This window comes from Lepus europaeus, chromosome 8 (genome assembly GCF_033115175.1).
Source record: "Lepus europaeus isolate LE1 chromosome 8, mLepTim1.pri, whole genome shotgun sequence".
NCBI classification, from domain to species: domain Eukaryota; kingdom Metazoa; phylum Chordata; class Mammalia; order Lagomorpha; family Leporidae; genus Lepus; species Lepus europaeus.
Window position 1 is genome coordinate 71,890,142 of NC_084834.1, and position 16,081 is coordinate 71,906,222.

The 16,081-nt window shown below is 38.8% G+C and overlaps 2 protein-coding genes across 2 annotated transcripts in view; both read right to left on the reverse strand.

The window, feature by feature from the left end:
* The window catches only part of ARHGEF38 (Rho guanine nucleotide exchange factor 38), a 137,850-nt gene that overhangs the window by 100,147 nt on the left and 21,622 nt on the right, over nt 1-16,081 (reverse strand). The window contains exon 2 of the mRNA XM_062199132.1: nt 4,364-4,551. Coding sequence (XP_062055116.1) covers nt 4,364-4,551 — 188 coding nt within the window. The remainder of the gene's footprint in view (nt 1-4,363; nt 4,552-16,081) is intronic.
* Nucleotides 6,576-6,818, reverse strand: LOC133765580 (large ribosomal subunit protein eL31-like). Its single transcript, XM_062199131.1, has one exon. It carries the CDS (start codon nt 6,816-6,818, stop codon nt 6,576-6,578), a length of 243 nt encoding a protein of 80 aa, XP_062055115.1.

Below are 16,081 nucleotides of genomic sequence, written 5' to 3' on the forward strand. Positions count from 1 at the left end.
CAACTTCAAGGGGTAGGACCAGAAGATAGCTAAAATGAAGCTATTCCACAATGAGAAAGAACTCTGGAAGATACCTAAATCAAGAGAAATAAATAGCACATGTGAAAAATTAACAAGCTATGAGTGACCTGAATAGAATAGCATAGGAAATGTGAACTAGAATTGTGAGAACTGTAACTCAAAACACTGAAGAGCAAAGTTAAGCACACCAAATAAACTGCTGTAAACATTACCATATTAGAAAGCTTTCATTTGTTAGGGTCTGAGACTCCAGTTCTGGCAACTGCTTATGAGTTAAGAGCAGGAAGCAGAAAACAGGAAAAGCATAACAATAAAAACATAAGCAAAAATTAGAGGAGATATACAAGAGTACAACTCGCAATGGCATTCATATTAGTGGGGCCAGCTTGACTAACCAGCACAGCAGATGGTTAACAATGGGCAATGTTTGGTGCTACAGTTAAGCTGCTGCTCGTGATGCCTGCATCACATATCAGAGAGCCCGAATTCAAGTCCCGGTGGTGCTCTGCATACCCTGGGAGGCAGCAGGCGGTGGCTCAAATACTTAGGTTCCTGCCACCCATATGGGAGACCCAGATTGGGTTCTTAGCTACTGGTTTTAGCTTGGTTCAACTCTGGTTGATACAGGTATTTGGGGAGTGAATCGGCAGATGGGAGATCTCTCTTTCTCTCTCTGCCTTTCAATATAAATAAACTAATGATTTAATGACTGGCTACATTTTCATACAGAATATATTTCTTCTTCCACTTGATAAGGACCATGACTTCAAAGAGGTAATTTTCTTTTTTATTTAGTCAATTTTATAAAAGGCTAATGTGATTATTAGTTCATCACTGGAACAGACTTGGTAAATTGTGTTTATTTTGAAATAATTTTAGTCACAAATGTTTATGCATATTAAATATCTTATATTTAATTTTAAAAGATAAAGAGAAGTCCTTTAGGATAAAGAAAGGGTTTTCCTGCTTGTTTTAAGATAGCAGGTGAGGGGCCGGCGCCATGGTGCAGTGGGTTAATCCTCTGCTTGTGGCGCTGGCATCCGATGGGGGTGCCAGTTCTAGTCCTGGTTGCTCTACTTCTGATCCAGCTCTCTGCTGTGGCCTGGGAGAGCAATAGAGGATGGCCCAAGTGCTTGAGCCCCTGCACCCGTGTGGGAGACCAGGAAGAAGCACCTGGCTCCTAGCTTCAGATTGGTGCAGTTGCGGCCATTTGGAGAGTCAACCAACGGAAGGAAGACCTTTCTCTCTGTCTTCCCCTCTTACTATCTGTAACTCTACCTGTCAAATAAAATAAAATCTTTAAAAAAAAAAAAAAGATAGCAGGTGATGGTGATAAGAAGGATCCATGCCAAAGGGTAATATTAATTACGTAGGAGAGAGAAAAGATACAAGTAGGAGTGAAAACCCCGAGTAAGCTAGAGGAGCCGAAGACACTGCCTTTGTGGAGATACTATGTTTCAGGAGAATCAGAACTTTTGATTCTTGTAATCAACAGAAACCGGGTTATGTGAGCAGAGATGGAAGCAGGTTGGTAGATGTCGCATTGGGAGTATGTACATCTCTGCTATGTTTACTTTCCCATTGGAATTATTTTTTTAAAAGGACATTAATTGAGAGTTAGGAGAGAAGAGGCAGTGTTTGAGGTAAAAAGAAAAAGAAAGGGTGAAAGAAACTCAGATATTACTGGGGACCTCATATAAAGAAAATGATCACAAATTTCAAGAGATTGGCTCAGCTGCATGGACATGAAGGTGAGAAGTAGACAGAAAACTGAACTTCACAAGAATGGGTTTTTGCTTCTTAGGGTAGTAAATGGAAAGAAAGAGAAGAGAGATCTGAGTTCATATGCAAAGAGAGATTGTAACAAAAGACACATGAAACTGAGCAAGGTGTGGCCCTGATGAATGCTAACAGGATGGTAAGGTCTGTAGCTTGACTGTCCTGGTGCTATCAAAGAGTTGTCAGGGACAGGGTACGAGTGGAGTGTGGTGAAAGAGGCCACCGAGCAGAAGGCTGGAAATTATGATTTTGTGAGGGTGAAGTTACTGGTGCTGACAAGTTCCAGGTATGACACGGGGTAAGTGGCAAAGACAGGGGTGAGGAAATGCAACTGCAGCTGCATATGAGCAAGTCAATGAACTGGCATGGGTTATTTGTGTGATTATTGAAAGCACTGAAAAATATTGAAGTTGGGAGGTTGCGGGGAAAGAGAAAACCTCAAAACTTTACCCTGATTGGCCTCAGCTGGTGTTCTGATGACTGGCTACCAGTATTTTTATAATCGTGAGCCATATGTTAAGATACTAAACCCAGAATCAAAGTTGGATGTATTTGACTACTTAAAAATAGCAAAAACAAAATAAACTCACATCTCAAACAAGGCTAGAAGGCCAAAGACAAGTTGGGAAAGTCATTGGCAACATGTGGGTTTGGAAAAAAAAAATCCCTGATGTAAAAAAGTTCTTATAACAACAGATAAATAAGTATTTTTTAAAGGAAAAAAGACACAGACATGAATAGGAATTGGAAAGAACAGAAAAGGCTAATGAATATTTGAGAGAATATTTGTCAGAAGGAATCAAAGGAACATTTTTAAAATCAACAATCTTTACCATTAAAGAGGATACACAGAAAAATGCCCTCTCATTCTTAATGGAAATCATTCTTAGTGGAAATGAAAATTAGAACAGTATCAACTTTCTGTTTGGCTGTTGGAAATTTTTATCAAAATTTTAAATATGCACATCCTTTGATCTAACAATTCCACTTCTAGGGATTATTCAAAGGAGATAAGAGGACAAACACCCAAAAGATTAGTACATCTCAGCATCAGCAACAGTGGAAAAACATTTTAAAGTATTTGAAATCATGATCACATTTATGTAAAAATGTGTTTTGGGGGTGGGCATTTAGAATAGCAGTTAAGATGCCGCTTGGAACCCCTGAATCCCAGTGGAAGTGCCTGAGTTAGAGTCTTGGCTCACTCCCCACTCCAGTCTTCCCTGTTAATATGCACCCTGCAGGCAGCAGCCAATGGCTCAAAGTCTTGGGTCCCTGCCACCCAAGTTGGAGACCTGGATGGGGTTTCAGGCTCCTGTCTGGCCTGGCCCTCCTGTTGTGGGCATTGGGCGGTGATTCACGGAGTAAGATGCTCTCTGTTGTGCCTGTGGGTGCATTCTCTCTCTCTGCCCCCTGCCTCTCCAATCTGTGCCTTTCAAACGAATGAAAAATTTTAAATATGTGTTTTTGTGTGTGTAGATATGTTAATGTCCAAGTCGATCTCTGAGGGGATATTCCTAATCATGTTAGTGGCGATTTTCTTTGAGTAGTGGAATTTCTGATCATTTTTACTTTCTAGTGTGTGTGTCTCTATATTACAACCTACAGACTAGATTCTCACTCCTTGGAGTCTATATTCTTGCTCTCTGCTCTGCCTAGAACAGTTCATATCTCTTTCAGTTCTCTGCTCCCCTACAAAAAAAGTCTTCAGTTTCCAATCTACTAGAAATAGAAGTAACAGTCCTCTGCCACCACCCTTCTCTTTTCCTGCTTTATCCCCCTCAGCTGTACTTAATGCCACCTAATATATTCACGTTTATTTATCCTTTGACTCCTCCCATTCTGCCTTAGGAAGTGAACCCCACAAGGGTAGGACTTTGTTTTGTACTAAACTGTAACCCCAGTGCTGAAAACATTAGGTATCAGGAATGTATGTCGAATGAATGAAATAACCTAGGACATGTGTGTATACCCAGCAAATCTCCTTGAACCTTTATTTGCATTCCCTACAAGAAATTCTCTGAAAAGGCTTCAGTGACAATGGTTAATTACAAACACTGCAAGTGTTATCTCAGGCCCACCTACTACTTTTTTACTTACTTTCAACTTAATTTCAAGGTTGAACTTTACTTAGCTAAATAGTTTTGAGTTTAATTGTGCTCTCAAGATAGGGGCCCATGGAGCCCACATGTCTCTCTCTTCTACATCCATAATCATCATCGAATTCAATTAAATACCTTTTTCCTGGTCTGAGGAAAGCCTGTTGCTTAAATTTTGTTACCAATTCCATGGGCGTCCAAGGAAGAATGCATGAGAAATTCCAAAGTAGCAGAAGCTCAGAGTTTCCTTTACCTCTTATTTTAGAACATAGTTCCCTTGTGCCTGCTGACACAGAAGTGTAAGGCTAATGACCTCTGTGTGAACCCAAGCCTGGAGACCCTGGAAGCAAGACACATGGCTTCCCTGATACACGTGGCTGCTTCAATTTCATCATGCTAGTGAGCTTTTTTTTAGGATGTAGGAGAAGAACTTTGAAAAACTGAAAAGCTCCACTTGCATTTACCTGCTTATTTCTCAGGGGCTGCACCACCTCCCTAAGGCACAGCTCTAGATCGTTGAGATAGTCCTTCTCCGTCTGGATCAGCTCCTTGATGATCTTCGCCCGCTTCGCCATCATCCTCCTCACCTGGTGCTCTTCCTCCGGAGAGGAGGGCTCAGCTGCAGGACCCTCGGCCTGTGGAGTCATCTTTTCTGTTAAATGAAAACACGTGCAGGTGAGAGCGTCTGCTGAAGTTTCTTTCATTCCCGACGAGGCCACCGTAGGATTATCGTTAGCAAGGGAAAAGGGTAAGGTCCCTTGGCGTGTTCTGTGTTAGCTCACCCTAAGATCAGAATGTGACAAAACTGAGCGAAAAGGGAAAGTGAGAATGAACTCTTTCCACAAGCGGGTAAAACGCTACTCAGCTGCTACGGCTTCCTGGAACGCCATAGCCCAAGGTTAATATTTCAGGCTGTGAAGCTTGTCTTCAGCCTGGAGGTAGAATGCACAAGGGCACTTCAAAACACTCGCAGGAAAATTGAATTAAGAGAAAAGTTTATTTTGGTGAGGGGGGTGGAATTTAAATCCATGCAGTTTTTTCATAATATGTGTTTTCTGTGAACTTGTTGAAGACCTTTCATATGAAAACAGAATTCAGAAGTTCTGGATATTTGCTTTTAAATATGGAAAGACTTTTTAAATAAGTAAAAAAGTTGTTAAAAAGTTGCCCCTGAATCCCTATAGTTAATATCCAAACCTCAGTAAAATAGAAAACAATTGCACATGGTTGGGTTTTTTTCTTTTTAATTCACAATGAGAACCCATGAAGAGTGAAACAGTGGTAGATTAAATAAATTTTAACTGTTTCCATGGTTCATTTGCAATACTCTTAGTATCTTGTTATCTCAAAATTCTTGAGCTGCCAATTGGAAAGTTTTAATAAAAAAAAAAAAATCACAGTACTGAGAAGAGTTGCAATAAGTGAGAAGCCTCACACATAAGCCAAGGTTTTATATGAGGTATTAAGGTAAGAAAGATAAATATCTTCAAGGTCAAGCTTCTCCTGCAGTGTAAAAATTTGGAAGCCAAAATCAGACCACAGACCATGATAGACATCAGGGAAGTGTGTCCGTGTGTGTATTGGCTTCAAGCTTAGAGCTTCGTTTTCATCTTAACCTCTGCAGTTGCAGAAGTAATTTCATTTAATGTTAATATGATTCTAGTAATTGATGTGGGAGACATCTTTAGTGTTGACACCACTTCCTGAGGTTGTAGAACTTTACAAAAGGATCTATAAAGGAAAAAAATAATGCAAGTGAAAAGGAAGAAAGGTGTTTCATGGCTGACTCCAAAAACAAAGCTAAGACAATTGGAGAACTGTTCTAGTAGAGGAATTAATATTTCAATGTAAAGAGACTGCTCTAAGAATGTGAACAGGCACTTTAAAAAGTAAAGCACATTCCTCTCTCCCTGGCCCACTAACTTCAAGAGTTCAGGCAAAGGATCACTAATCAAATATTAGTGGAGAATACTGTGAAGGTAATTCCAGCATCTAGCTGTAGCAGATTGATCTTTGAACAACCCAGACTTGCAGGTGAGTATGTTCTGGACTATTTGTCATCCTTTATTCGAAAAGAAGGTTGTCTTTGACAAACAGCATCAAAAGGAATGGTTTTGCAAAGCTTGGGCCATTTGGTACCCCCCCCCCCAAAAAAAAATAATGCCATGAGCTATATAAGAAGACAGACTGTATACACAAAAAGAGAAAGAATGAGGTGTTCTGTAGATATGAACTTGATCTTTTTTTTTTTCTGAAAATATTGTTGTGCTTGTTTATTTGTAACATTTTTATTTGAGAGTAGAAGGAACCCATCTCTCAGTGCCTTAAATCTGATTATTCTATTTTTTATTCTAATTACGATCAGTATCTTTATAAATTATTTTGGATATGAAAGAGGGAAGCAGGTCACTTCATGAGGAGAGATGCAGTGAGCAGACAGGATACACAACTGCTATGTTTTCTTAAAATCTTAAGAATTATGCCTAAGGTGTAAACGAAATTTTGATACATGTATATTTAGATTAATGATTGAGTGGGATTGGGAGGTTTAGGTCTACAGGTGTTTCTTTTTTCTTTTAAGCAGTTTTATAACTTTAATGGACAGTTAGTTCTCATGCACATTGACTGTAGATTTTTGAAAGTGGTGACAGGTGCACAGGCAACCAAAGAATTGAGCTAGTTTGGTGACTCTTCGTCATCATTAAGCTTTCTGGACAATCTCTTGTGGATGTAGTAAGGCACGGTCCTTATTCCTTTGGCCCAGGCAGCTTTGTTGAGCCTTGTATCAGTGTGCACACATGGTGTCCCCATTTCCTTCATGGCAAACTTCCTGATCTTTTTGATTGCCCAGGGGACACACTTCCTGAAACCTACTCCACAAATGCGCTTGTGAATGTTAATGGTGTACTCTCTGGTCATCACTTTGATGGCAGAATGGCCTTTCTTGCCACCCTTCTGTGTGGGAGCCGTCCTTCAGGGCCCAGATTGAAAAGCAACTACAACAGTTCTTTATTCCTCTGAAACATGGATAGTGTACAGAAATATCACTAGTAAAACGCTGAAAAACCAATAGAGATAATGTCTAACTTTTACATAAAATTACCTTGACACTAAAGCAACTTGAAAAACTCTCCTTGATCAATGTTTGCTTTTCCAACTTCCAAACTTTTTTTGCCTTATAAAAGGAATTTATCAATTGTTTGGGAGCCCAGCAAGGAAAGGGACTCTTTCCTGATCTTTGGCAAAGAATATCCTTAAAACACACTCTCAGATTTATTTTAGTTCTAAATCCCAGGAATCAATTGCCATGTCAATTTAACTTACTTCACAGATGTTACAGTTGCTGTACTTTAAAATGTACCACATCAGATTTTGTCACAAACCTCTTAGATTTTCTCATACTGCTCAAAAACTTGTTCAGAACTAAGCTGGAGAAACCAAGGTGGTTGGAATAAAGTGTCAGTTAAGACGTTCAATTGCAGAAACTTCTCCCTTCACACATAAAAGCCTTCTCCAGGAACGGAGTTGAGTAACCTTGGGAGGTGTCTTTGTTTGCTTTTTTGACTCAAGTTTATTATAGGAACAAAGACTTGACTTGCATCATTTTATGGTCAGGTCTGTAAACGCTTTCCATGTTTACAGTTCTTAAACCAACAAACTTTCCACTATGCGTTGTGGACAGTGTTGTTTTTATAAGACCTTTCTCTGCTTTAAGAATTTTTTCTTACTTATACTAAGCTTTTACATGTCAAAATATTTGTAACACAACAATATAACCAACACATATCACTTAAACCAGTAGTGAGGAATAACAATCTTCTATTTCCGGATAGAGTAACAGAAAAGCTAAATAGTCCGTGAAAAAAAAAAAAAAGAAATGAAGCTTTAGGAATGAATATTTCCCACTAGTTGGCATAAACTAAAAGATTCTATCAAAACCAAAATGAAACTGAAGTTAGAAAAACATTTAGATTTTTGTATCCAAATACGCCACTGAGTCTGAAACAGTACCGTGTATCTGACTCCCATCTATCCAGCCTCTATTTCTTTCATCCTCAACCTTTATTTTTCCAGCAGTGACGATGAATTTCTCACCCAGGTAGCCACAGATTTCTTTAATAATGTATGAGGAGATTCCTGGCCAAGGAACTTAATATATAAGGAGGTTTCCATGATTAGAGGAATGGTTAATATGACTTAAGATTAGCTCTTCTGCCACCCTCAGCAGTGAGAATGTGGTGGACAAAGTAGTTGTCCCTAGGTAATCATAGTTTTCCTCATCCATAAACTATGGATAACACCATCACAGGGCTATAACAAAAGTTGGATTAAATGATCAGCAAGATGTGGAAATTCCTTGTGATGAGCAAAATGATATAAATGTTAAATATTTTTATAGGTATCTGAATGGCAGAATTCCTTTCTTTTTTTTTAAGATTTATTTATTTACTTGAAAGTCATAGTTACACAGATAGAGAAGGAGAGGCAGAGAGAGAGAGAGAGAGAGATCTTCCATCCCCTTCCACTGGGGTTCACTCCCCAGTTGGCCACAATGGCCAGAGCTGCGCTGATCTGAAGCCAGGAGCCAGGAGTTTCTTCTGGGTCTTCCACATGGGTGCAGGGGCCCAAGGACTTGGGCCATCTTTTACTGCTTTCCCAGGCCATAGCAGAGAGCTGGATCAGAAGTGGAGCAGCCGGGACTCGAACCGATGTCCACATGGGATGATGGCACTGCAGGCAGTGGCTTTACCCACTACGCCACAGCGCTGGCTTCAGAATTCTTTTCTATAACTGCATAAGGTAACCGAAGTTCAATTGTTCAGTTGACAGTTTTTTAACTTTACAATGGTGTAAAAGTATACCCCTATAACAATTTTGGTTTCACTTTCAGTACAGTATTCAAAAAAGTTACATGAGATAGTACTTTATTATAAAATAAGCTTCATGTTGGATGATTTTTCCTAACTGTAGACTAATATAAAAAATCTGAGTTCTTTGAAGTTAGGCCAAGCTAATCTATAATGTTCAGTGGGTTGTGTGTATTAATTGCATTTTCCATTTACCACATTTTCAAAATATGATGGATTTATTGGGACATCTATTCTCTCAAACTTTCCACTACAAAAGGCAAACAATTATCCCACTATTTTATAGTTACTAACTTGTCAAGAAAAAAGATGAGACTCTAAAGTGTGTAGGCAGGTACATTCAGGTGGGAGAAGAAGAGGGGGATAAATGGAGAACACTGCACGGAGCCAAAGTTTGGAAGGCTGAGCAGCTTCTCAGTGTTGGGTGTATGCGTGAGGACAACCTTGGTCATTTAGGGAGATGAAAAACTGCTCAAAAGTAAAAGGATGATGGGCCAGAACTAAAGACAATCCTCACTGGTAGCCAAGTTTTGCTTAGAATTACTTGTATCCTCTTTTTATTTGGTTGTGGCTACCGCCATTTTGTGGTAGATTTAAGGAAAGGTGATTGCTTCATTTTTATAAGTATTTATAATGATATATACACACACACACACACACATATATATATGTATATCATGGGAGTTAAGGGCAGAGCATGTGAGTTCAAACTCCATCTCTGTCATTTATTAGATCTGCTTCCCTAGGCAAGTTTACCTCTTCATGTGTCAGTTTCCTGATTTTAAATAACAGTAATGTTAGTAAAACCTGATACAGGGGTTTTGAAGATTGAACAAGTTAACGTTTGTTAAATACTTGCAACACTGTTAGCATTATAGTATATACCATTTCAATGTTTGCCATTATTACTAGATCAATCCCTATTTATGTTTTAAGGTGATTCTCGCTGTATATATTAGTTGTGTCTTAGTTTAGAATAAAACCTTCCCAATGTATTTCTGCGCACATAGCCAGCACACATAACTATAGCAGTTGTTTTGTTTGTTTGCTTTTAACAAAAAAGGGACTCACACAGGTATTCAGTATTCTTCTGCAACTTGCCCTTTCAACTTTAACAGCACACTGTGGGGGTCTTTTTTTGTAAATATATACACATATAATATTCTTTGTCTTGTGGTATAATTATGTCAGACACTGCTATTGCCTGCCCAATATCTAATCTGTCACTTGTTTTTCATGACCCAAACCCGGATAGATAAAAATACTTCTTGGAGTCTTCTAATCAAGAGCAGGTAAAGGGAACCGACTCAAGAAAGGGATCAGGGTAGGAAGTGTACCAGGTAAAAGTAATGCTCCAAAGGAAGAGACAGCAATAAAAATGATCTGTCTCAGCCTTGGCTCTGGGTGGTGATAGAAAACAGCATGCCCTACTATTTCAGGAACACTGATGGGCTCTCACGTGGGATTGGGCTCTGAATTCATTGAATGTTTAACAGGTCATTGTTAAGGGTTTACTATGAGCCCAAAACCATTTTAGAAGCTGGAAACAAGCAATTTTTAGGATATCCGAATATAAATCTCTTTCCTTGTGAAGATTAATTTCTCAGGAAGGAAGAACATCAATAATGTGAGTGAGTTATTTAATATACTGAAAGAAGCTAAGTGTCATGGAGAAAAATAAAGCAATGAGGGCTATTAGAAAGCAATGAAAAGATACGCAGTTGTGAATAAGATGGCAGGGAGGGTCTGAAATTGAGCAAAGATTTGCAAGGTAAGGGAGCAAGTCATTCAGACATCTGGAATGATTTAGTCTTCAGCAGAACTAGCCAGTGGAAAAGGCTTAAATCAAAAATGTCAATGGACAATTCAAGATTCAGAAGGAGGTCAGTATGGCCAAAGCAGAACAGTCAGGAGGAAGGTAGCAGGAGAGCAAAGAGAATTGGGGGAAAGGACAATTTGAAGAGACCATGGAGCTTTTTAAGTATTTTAAGCATTTGTATTGTTGCAGAAAGATAGAAGCATTCATGAACTTCAGTTCTCTAAGGAAGCATGTTAAAATTTCAAGGCCAATCATTAAAATAATAGAAATAACATGTAAAATTTCAAAACAGTAGAGGCAAAATGGAATGGGAAAAAAAGCAATTCAAAATAAGGAGGAAACAAAAAAGAGACAAATATAAGGCAGTATGTCCAAATATATGAGTAATCATAATAAATCATATGAGTTGACCACCAATCTGGACTTAAAAATATATTTAAATGCTGCTTATAATAGGGATCATAAATACATAGAAAATCGAAGACAAAAAAGACAGTGTAGCTAATTCTATTTCAGAAAAACTAAATTTTAAGGCAAATTTCAGAGTAGACATGATACAATGATCATGTCCAATTCATTAGGAAAAAAAAAGGAAGATATGAATTCCAATTCTGTGTGTACTCAATAACATGGTTTCAAAAACTTGAAGCAAGGGGCCAGCACTGTGGCATAGCAGGTCACTGCCTGCAACACCGGCATCCTTTATTGTCACCAGGTTAGAGACTTGACTGCTCCACTTTCTATCCAGCTCCCTGATAATACACCTGGAGAAGCAGCAGAGGTTGGCCCAGGTGCTTGGGCCCCTACACCACCTGTGGGAGACCCAGAAGAAGCTCCTGACTTCGGCCTGGCCCAGCCAGCCCCGGCCATTTGGGTAGTGAACCAGCAGATGAAAGACCTCTCTTTGTCTCTCTCTCCCTCCCTCCCTCCCTCCATCTCTTGCTTTCTCTGAGTAACTCTGCCTTTCAAATAAAAAAACAAATCTTAAGAAAAAAACCTTGAAGCAAAAAGCGAGAGTAGTTGCAGATGGAATATGACAAATCACTCATAGTAGTAATATTTTTAACATAACTCTCTCCATAACTGATAGATCAATTAGAATAGAAAAGATCTGTACTTGATAATTAGAGATTGCACATGCTATTTAAAAACACATGTAATTTTTATGAAAATGCATCAAATTACAAGTCATAAAATTTCAAAAATGAGTAAATAAGAACCAAAGCTATGATGTATTGTAGAAATAACTAACAAAAACAAAACTTAATGGCTCATTTGCTCTGTAATTAAAAGAAAAACTCCCAGATAACTAATGGATTATAAGAGAGAGACTACACACACAACACACACACACACAAAGAGAAAATATTAATTATAAAAAAAATTAAAACTTATGGGTGTAACTAAAACATTGCTTACAGAAAATTTATATTCTTAAAATCACACATTAGAAAAACCAGAATGAAAATTATTTGGATCTAACTAAAGAGGGAAAAAAGGAAAATAATAGGCCAAGAGAAATAGGAAAAAGGAAATTGAGAAAACTTAATGACATTGAGCAGATCTTATAGATTTATTCAAAGATTTCCCATAAGTAGGGATATATCCTACAGATAGGCATTTAAGCTATATGTATCATACCTAAACATAGCATTTTGTTAGCACAAGAAGAAAAAAAAAAACAGAAAGAAATCCTCAAATGCACAAGGATATGTTAATCAGATACAGGAAAAAAAATTACAGTACAGGGCCCGGTGCTGTGGCTATTGCCTGCAGTACTCACATCCCATATGGGTGCCGGTTTGGGTCCCAGCAGCTCCACTTTCAATCCTGCTCCCTGCTAATGCACCTGGGAAAGCAGGGGAGTATGGCCTAAGTGCTTGGGCCCCTGCACCCACATGGGAGACCCAGAGGAAGCTCCTGGCTCTTGCAGCCATCTGGGGAGCAAACCAGCTAATGGAAGATCTCTCAATATCTCTGTCTCTCTCTGTCTGTCTCTTTCTCTCTGTCTAACTTTGCTTTTCAAATAAAAATAAATCTTTAAAAAAAAATGTGTGGAGGCCAAAAGAGGCCTGGAGTATAAGACTTAACATGCAAGAGTTTCAAGGGAAACTGAAAGTGTTCTGAGTGGGTGGACACCATCAAGTTCACCAAGCACAAGGAGCTTGCTCCCTGCGATGAGAACTGGTTCTTGTGTGGCACCTGTACTCTGGGGTAGTGCTGGGGTTGCCTCCATGACCGAGACACGGGACGTCAGTGAAATGGCGTCGTGCCCAATTGCTTCAGCCAAGGCTCCAAGAGTGGCCCACCAGGTACTACAAGCCCTACAGGGGCTGAAAATGGTGGAAAGGGACAAGGAAGGACTGCAAAATGACACCACAGAGACTAAGAGAGATCAGCACAGGTGCCAACAAGAAACATTAGAACAATGATGCTGGGTTAATCAATTGCCTCATTCATTTGGAAAAAAAAAAAAAAAAAGGCTTGAAATTGGAAGGAGGAAAAAAGAGGCTAAAAAAGACCAAATAGTTTTAAAAACAGTAATCTACAACTTTGAAAAATAAAACTCATAACAATTTTAAAATTGAATGGAGTAAAAAACCTCAATGGAATGGTAAACTAGTAAATTACATGACGCTGAATGGATTAGTGAGTCAAACCAAGGGATTGCATAGAACGCCATGGAGAGGTATAAAATATGCAAGAGAGCTAGGAGACATTAGAGATTGAATAAGAAGGTGTAACAGATGTTTAATTGGAGTTCCAGAGAGTGTAATAGAGTATGCAAGGAAGAAACAATGTTTGAATTGCTAATAGCTGGGAACTTTTCAGAATTTTGGAAGACACGAATCCTCAGAGTCAGAAATTATAATGAATTCCAAACAAGATAAATAGAATTTAGAAAACTGTAACTAGCATTTTGAAATTTCAAAAGAATAAGAATAGAAGATAATAAGAATACTAAAGAAGAAAAGAAAAATCACCTACAAAGAAATAACAAATTCATGGTTAACTTCATAACAGATTAATAAAGCCAGAAAATAGTAGAATAATACCTCAGAGGGCTGAGAGAAAATAAGTCACCCTAGAATAGTTTGCTCAGTAAAATTCTCAATATAATGGTAAAGACATGTTTAGAAAAATAAGATCCGGCCAGCACCGCGGCTCACTTGGCTAATCCTCTGCCTGCAGCGTGGCACCCCGGGTTCTAGTCCCGGTTGGGGTGCCGGATTCTGTTTTGGTTGCCCCTCTTCCAGTCCAGCTCTCTGCTGTGGCCCGGTAAGGCAGTGGAGGATGGCCCAAGTCCTTGGGCCCTGCACTCGCATGGGAGACCAGGAGGAAGCACCTGGCTCCAGCTGTAGCAGCCATTTGTGGGGTGAACCAGCGGAAAAAGACCTTTCTCTCTCTCTCTCTCTCTCTCTCTCTCTCTCTCTAACTCTGCCTGTCAAAAAAAAAAAAAAAAAAAGAAGAAGAAAAATAAGATCCAGCTTAAATGAGGTATACAGGAAGCAAGAAAGTATGGCCCATTCAAAGGAAAATAAACTATCTCTGAAAAAGATCTGGTGAAAGATCTATTAGCAAAGACTTTAAAATAAGTGTCTAAAGGTACGGCACTGTGGTGTATCAGGTAAAGCTACTGCCTGCAGTGCTGGCATCCCATAAGGGCACCAGTTTGAGTCCTGGCTGCTCCACTTCCGATCCAGCTCTCTGCTGTGGCCTGGGAAAGCAGTGGAGGATGGCCCAAGTGCTTGGGCCCCTGCACCCATGTGAGAGATCTGGAAGAAGCTCCTGGCTTCAGATTGGTTCAGCTCCGGTCATTGTGGCCATTTAGGGAGTGAACCAGTGGATGGAAGACTCTCACTCTCTCTCTCTCACTCTCTCTCTCTCACTCTCTCTGCCTTTGCCTCTCTGTAACTCTCCCTTTCAAATAAATAAATAAATCTTTTAAAAACAAATAAAAGTGAGGAGGAAATTAAAACATTTCCAGATAAACAAACGCCAATGGCGTTCATCACCACTACACTTGCCCTGCAAAAAAGGCTCAAAGAAGTTCTGTAGGGTAAAATGAAAAGGCACTAGCAAGAAACGCAAAGCCATATGGAGAAATAGTTTATAGTACTGAAACAATTTCTTTTCTCATCTGTTCTTGTATATATCCCATAATTGTAAGGAATATAATACATAATTCCATAATATGTATGTATTCCACAATTATTTTCTCTTTAGTTACTAAGATGATTACATTTAAAGCACTAAAGTTATAATACTCTATTTATATAGATTACCAACAAAAACATACAAAAAACATACATATGGGACGCCAGCACAGCAGGCAGCCACCTACCCTGCTACACCACAGTGCCAGCCAGGCTATTCAACATTTAAAAGGAAGGGAATTCTGACATTTGTTACAACATGTATGAACCTTGGGTACATGATGCTAAGTGGAATAAGCCATGCACAGAAAGGAAAATACATATGATTCCACTTGCATTAGGTTTTTAGAACAGTAAAAATCATTGAGACAGGCAACGGAAAGGACTGAGAAGAGGAGGAAATGGAGACTTATTGTTGAATGGGTAGAGAATTTTACAAGACGAAGAGTTCTGGGGCTGGATGGTGCTGATGGTTGTACAACCTAATGGATGTATTTAATACCACTGAACTGGACACTTAAAAACGATTAAGACTGAATTTTTGTTTAAGTGTTTTACCACAATTTTTAAAAATTGGAAAAAAATGAAACAAAACCAGACAGTGAAGCAGATGGAATTAGAGCAGACACATAGAAGACCTTCTGTGTATAGTGTTAGAGTAATTGAGCATTAGAGTAATTGAGAAGAAAGTTTCAATGCCAAATGCAATCATATTTTTAAAATTCAAAATATTTTTGACTTGGGTTTAGAGTACAAGGCAATTTAAACAAATAGATCTCCTTTTCTTAGGAAAAAAAAAAGCCTTATGGGGGTTTTAAAAGTCATAGAGAAATGAAGGCTTATAAAAATGAGGAGAAGAAGTATGAACAGTGTAAACAGCATCACAGAATACATCTTTGTTCTAAATATCATACAGGTGATGGAATGACCTTCACAGTTAATTATACCCCGTGTCTCACAGGCCATTCCACTATACATCATGTGCAGCGCACATGACAAATGTACTTGAGCTTGGCTTTTTTCTATCATGTACCACGTGTATCCTGCATCAAATTTCCTGGCAAAAGTGTTATTTCAAGGTAATGTATATAATAAAAATGTTCTGTTGGTGTCATAACAATATTATTTCTCCTCTGACAGTATTGTTAGAGTGATGTCTACATTGATTAATACTCACCTGCCAATTCAGATAGGGACATATGTTGTGGATAAGAATAGTCACACACACTCTCTCACTCTCACAAAATGCACAGCCTGAAGTGACTTCTTGGTGAAATTCAATATCAAATGTTAAAAATATTACTAAACAAGCATGAACTGATCTTAAGACCGATTTTT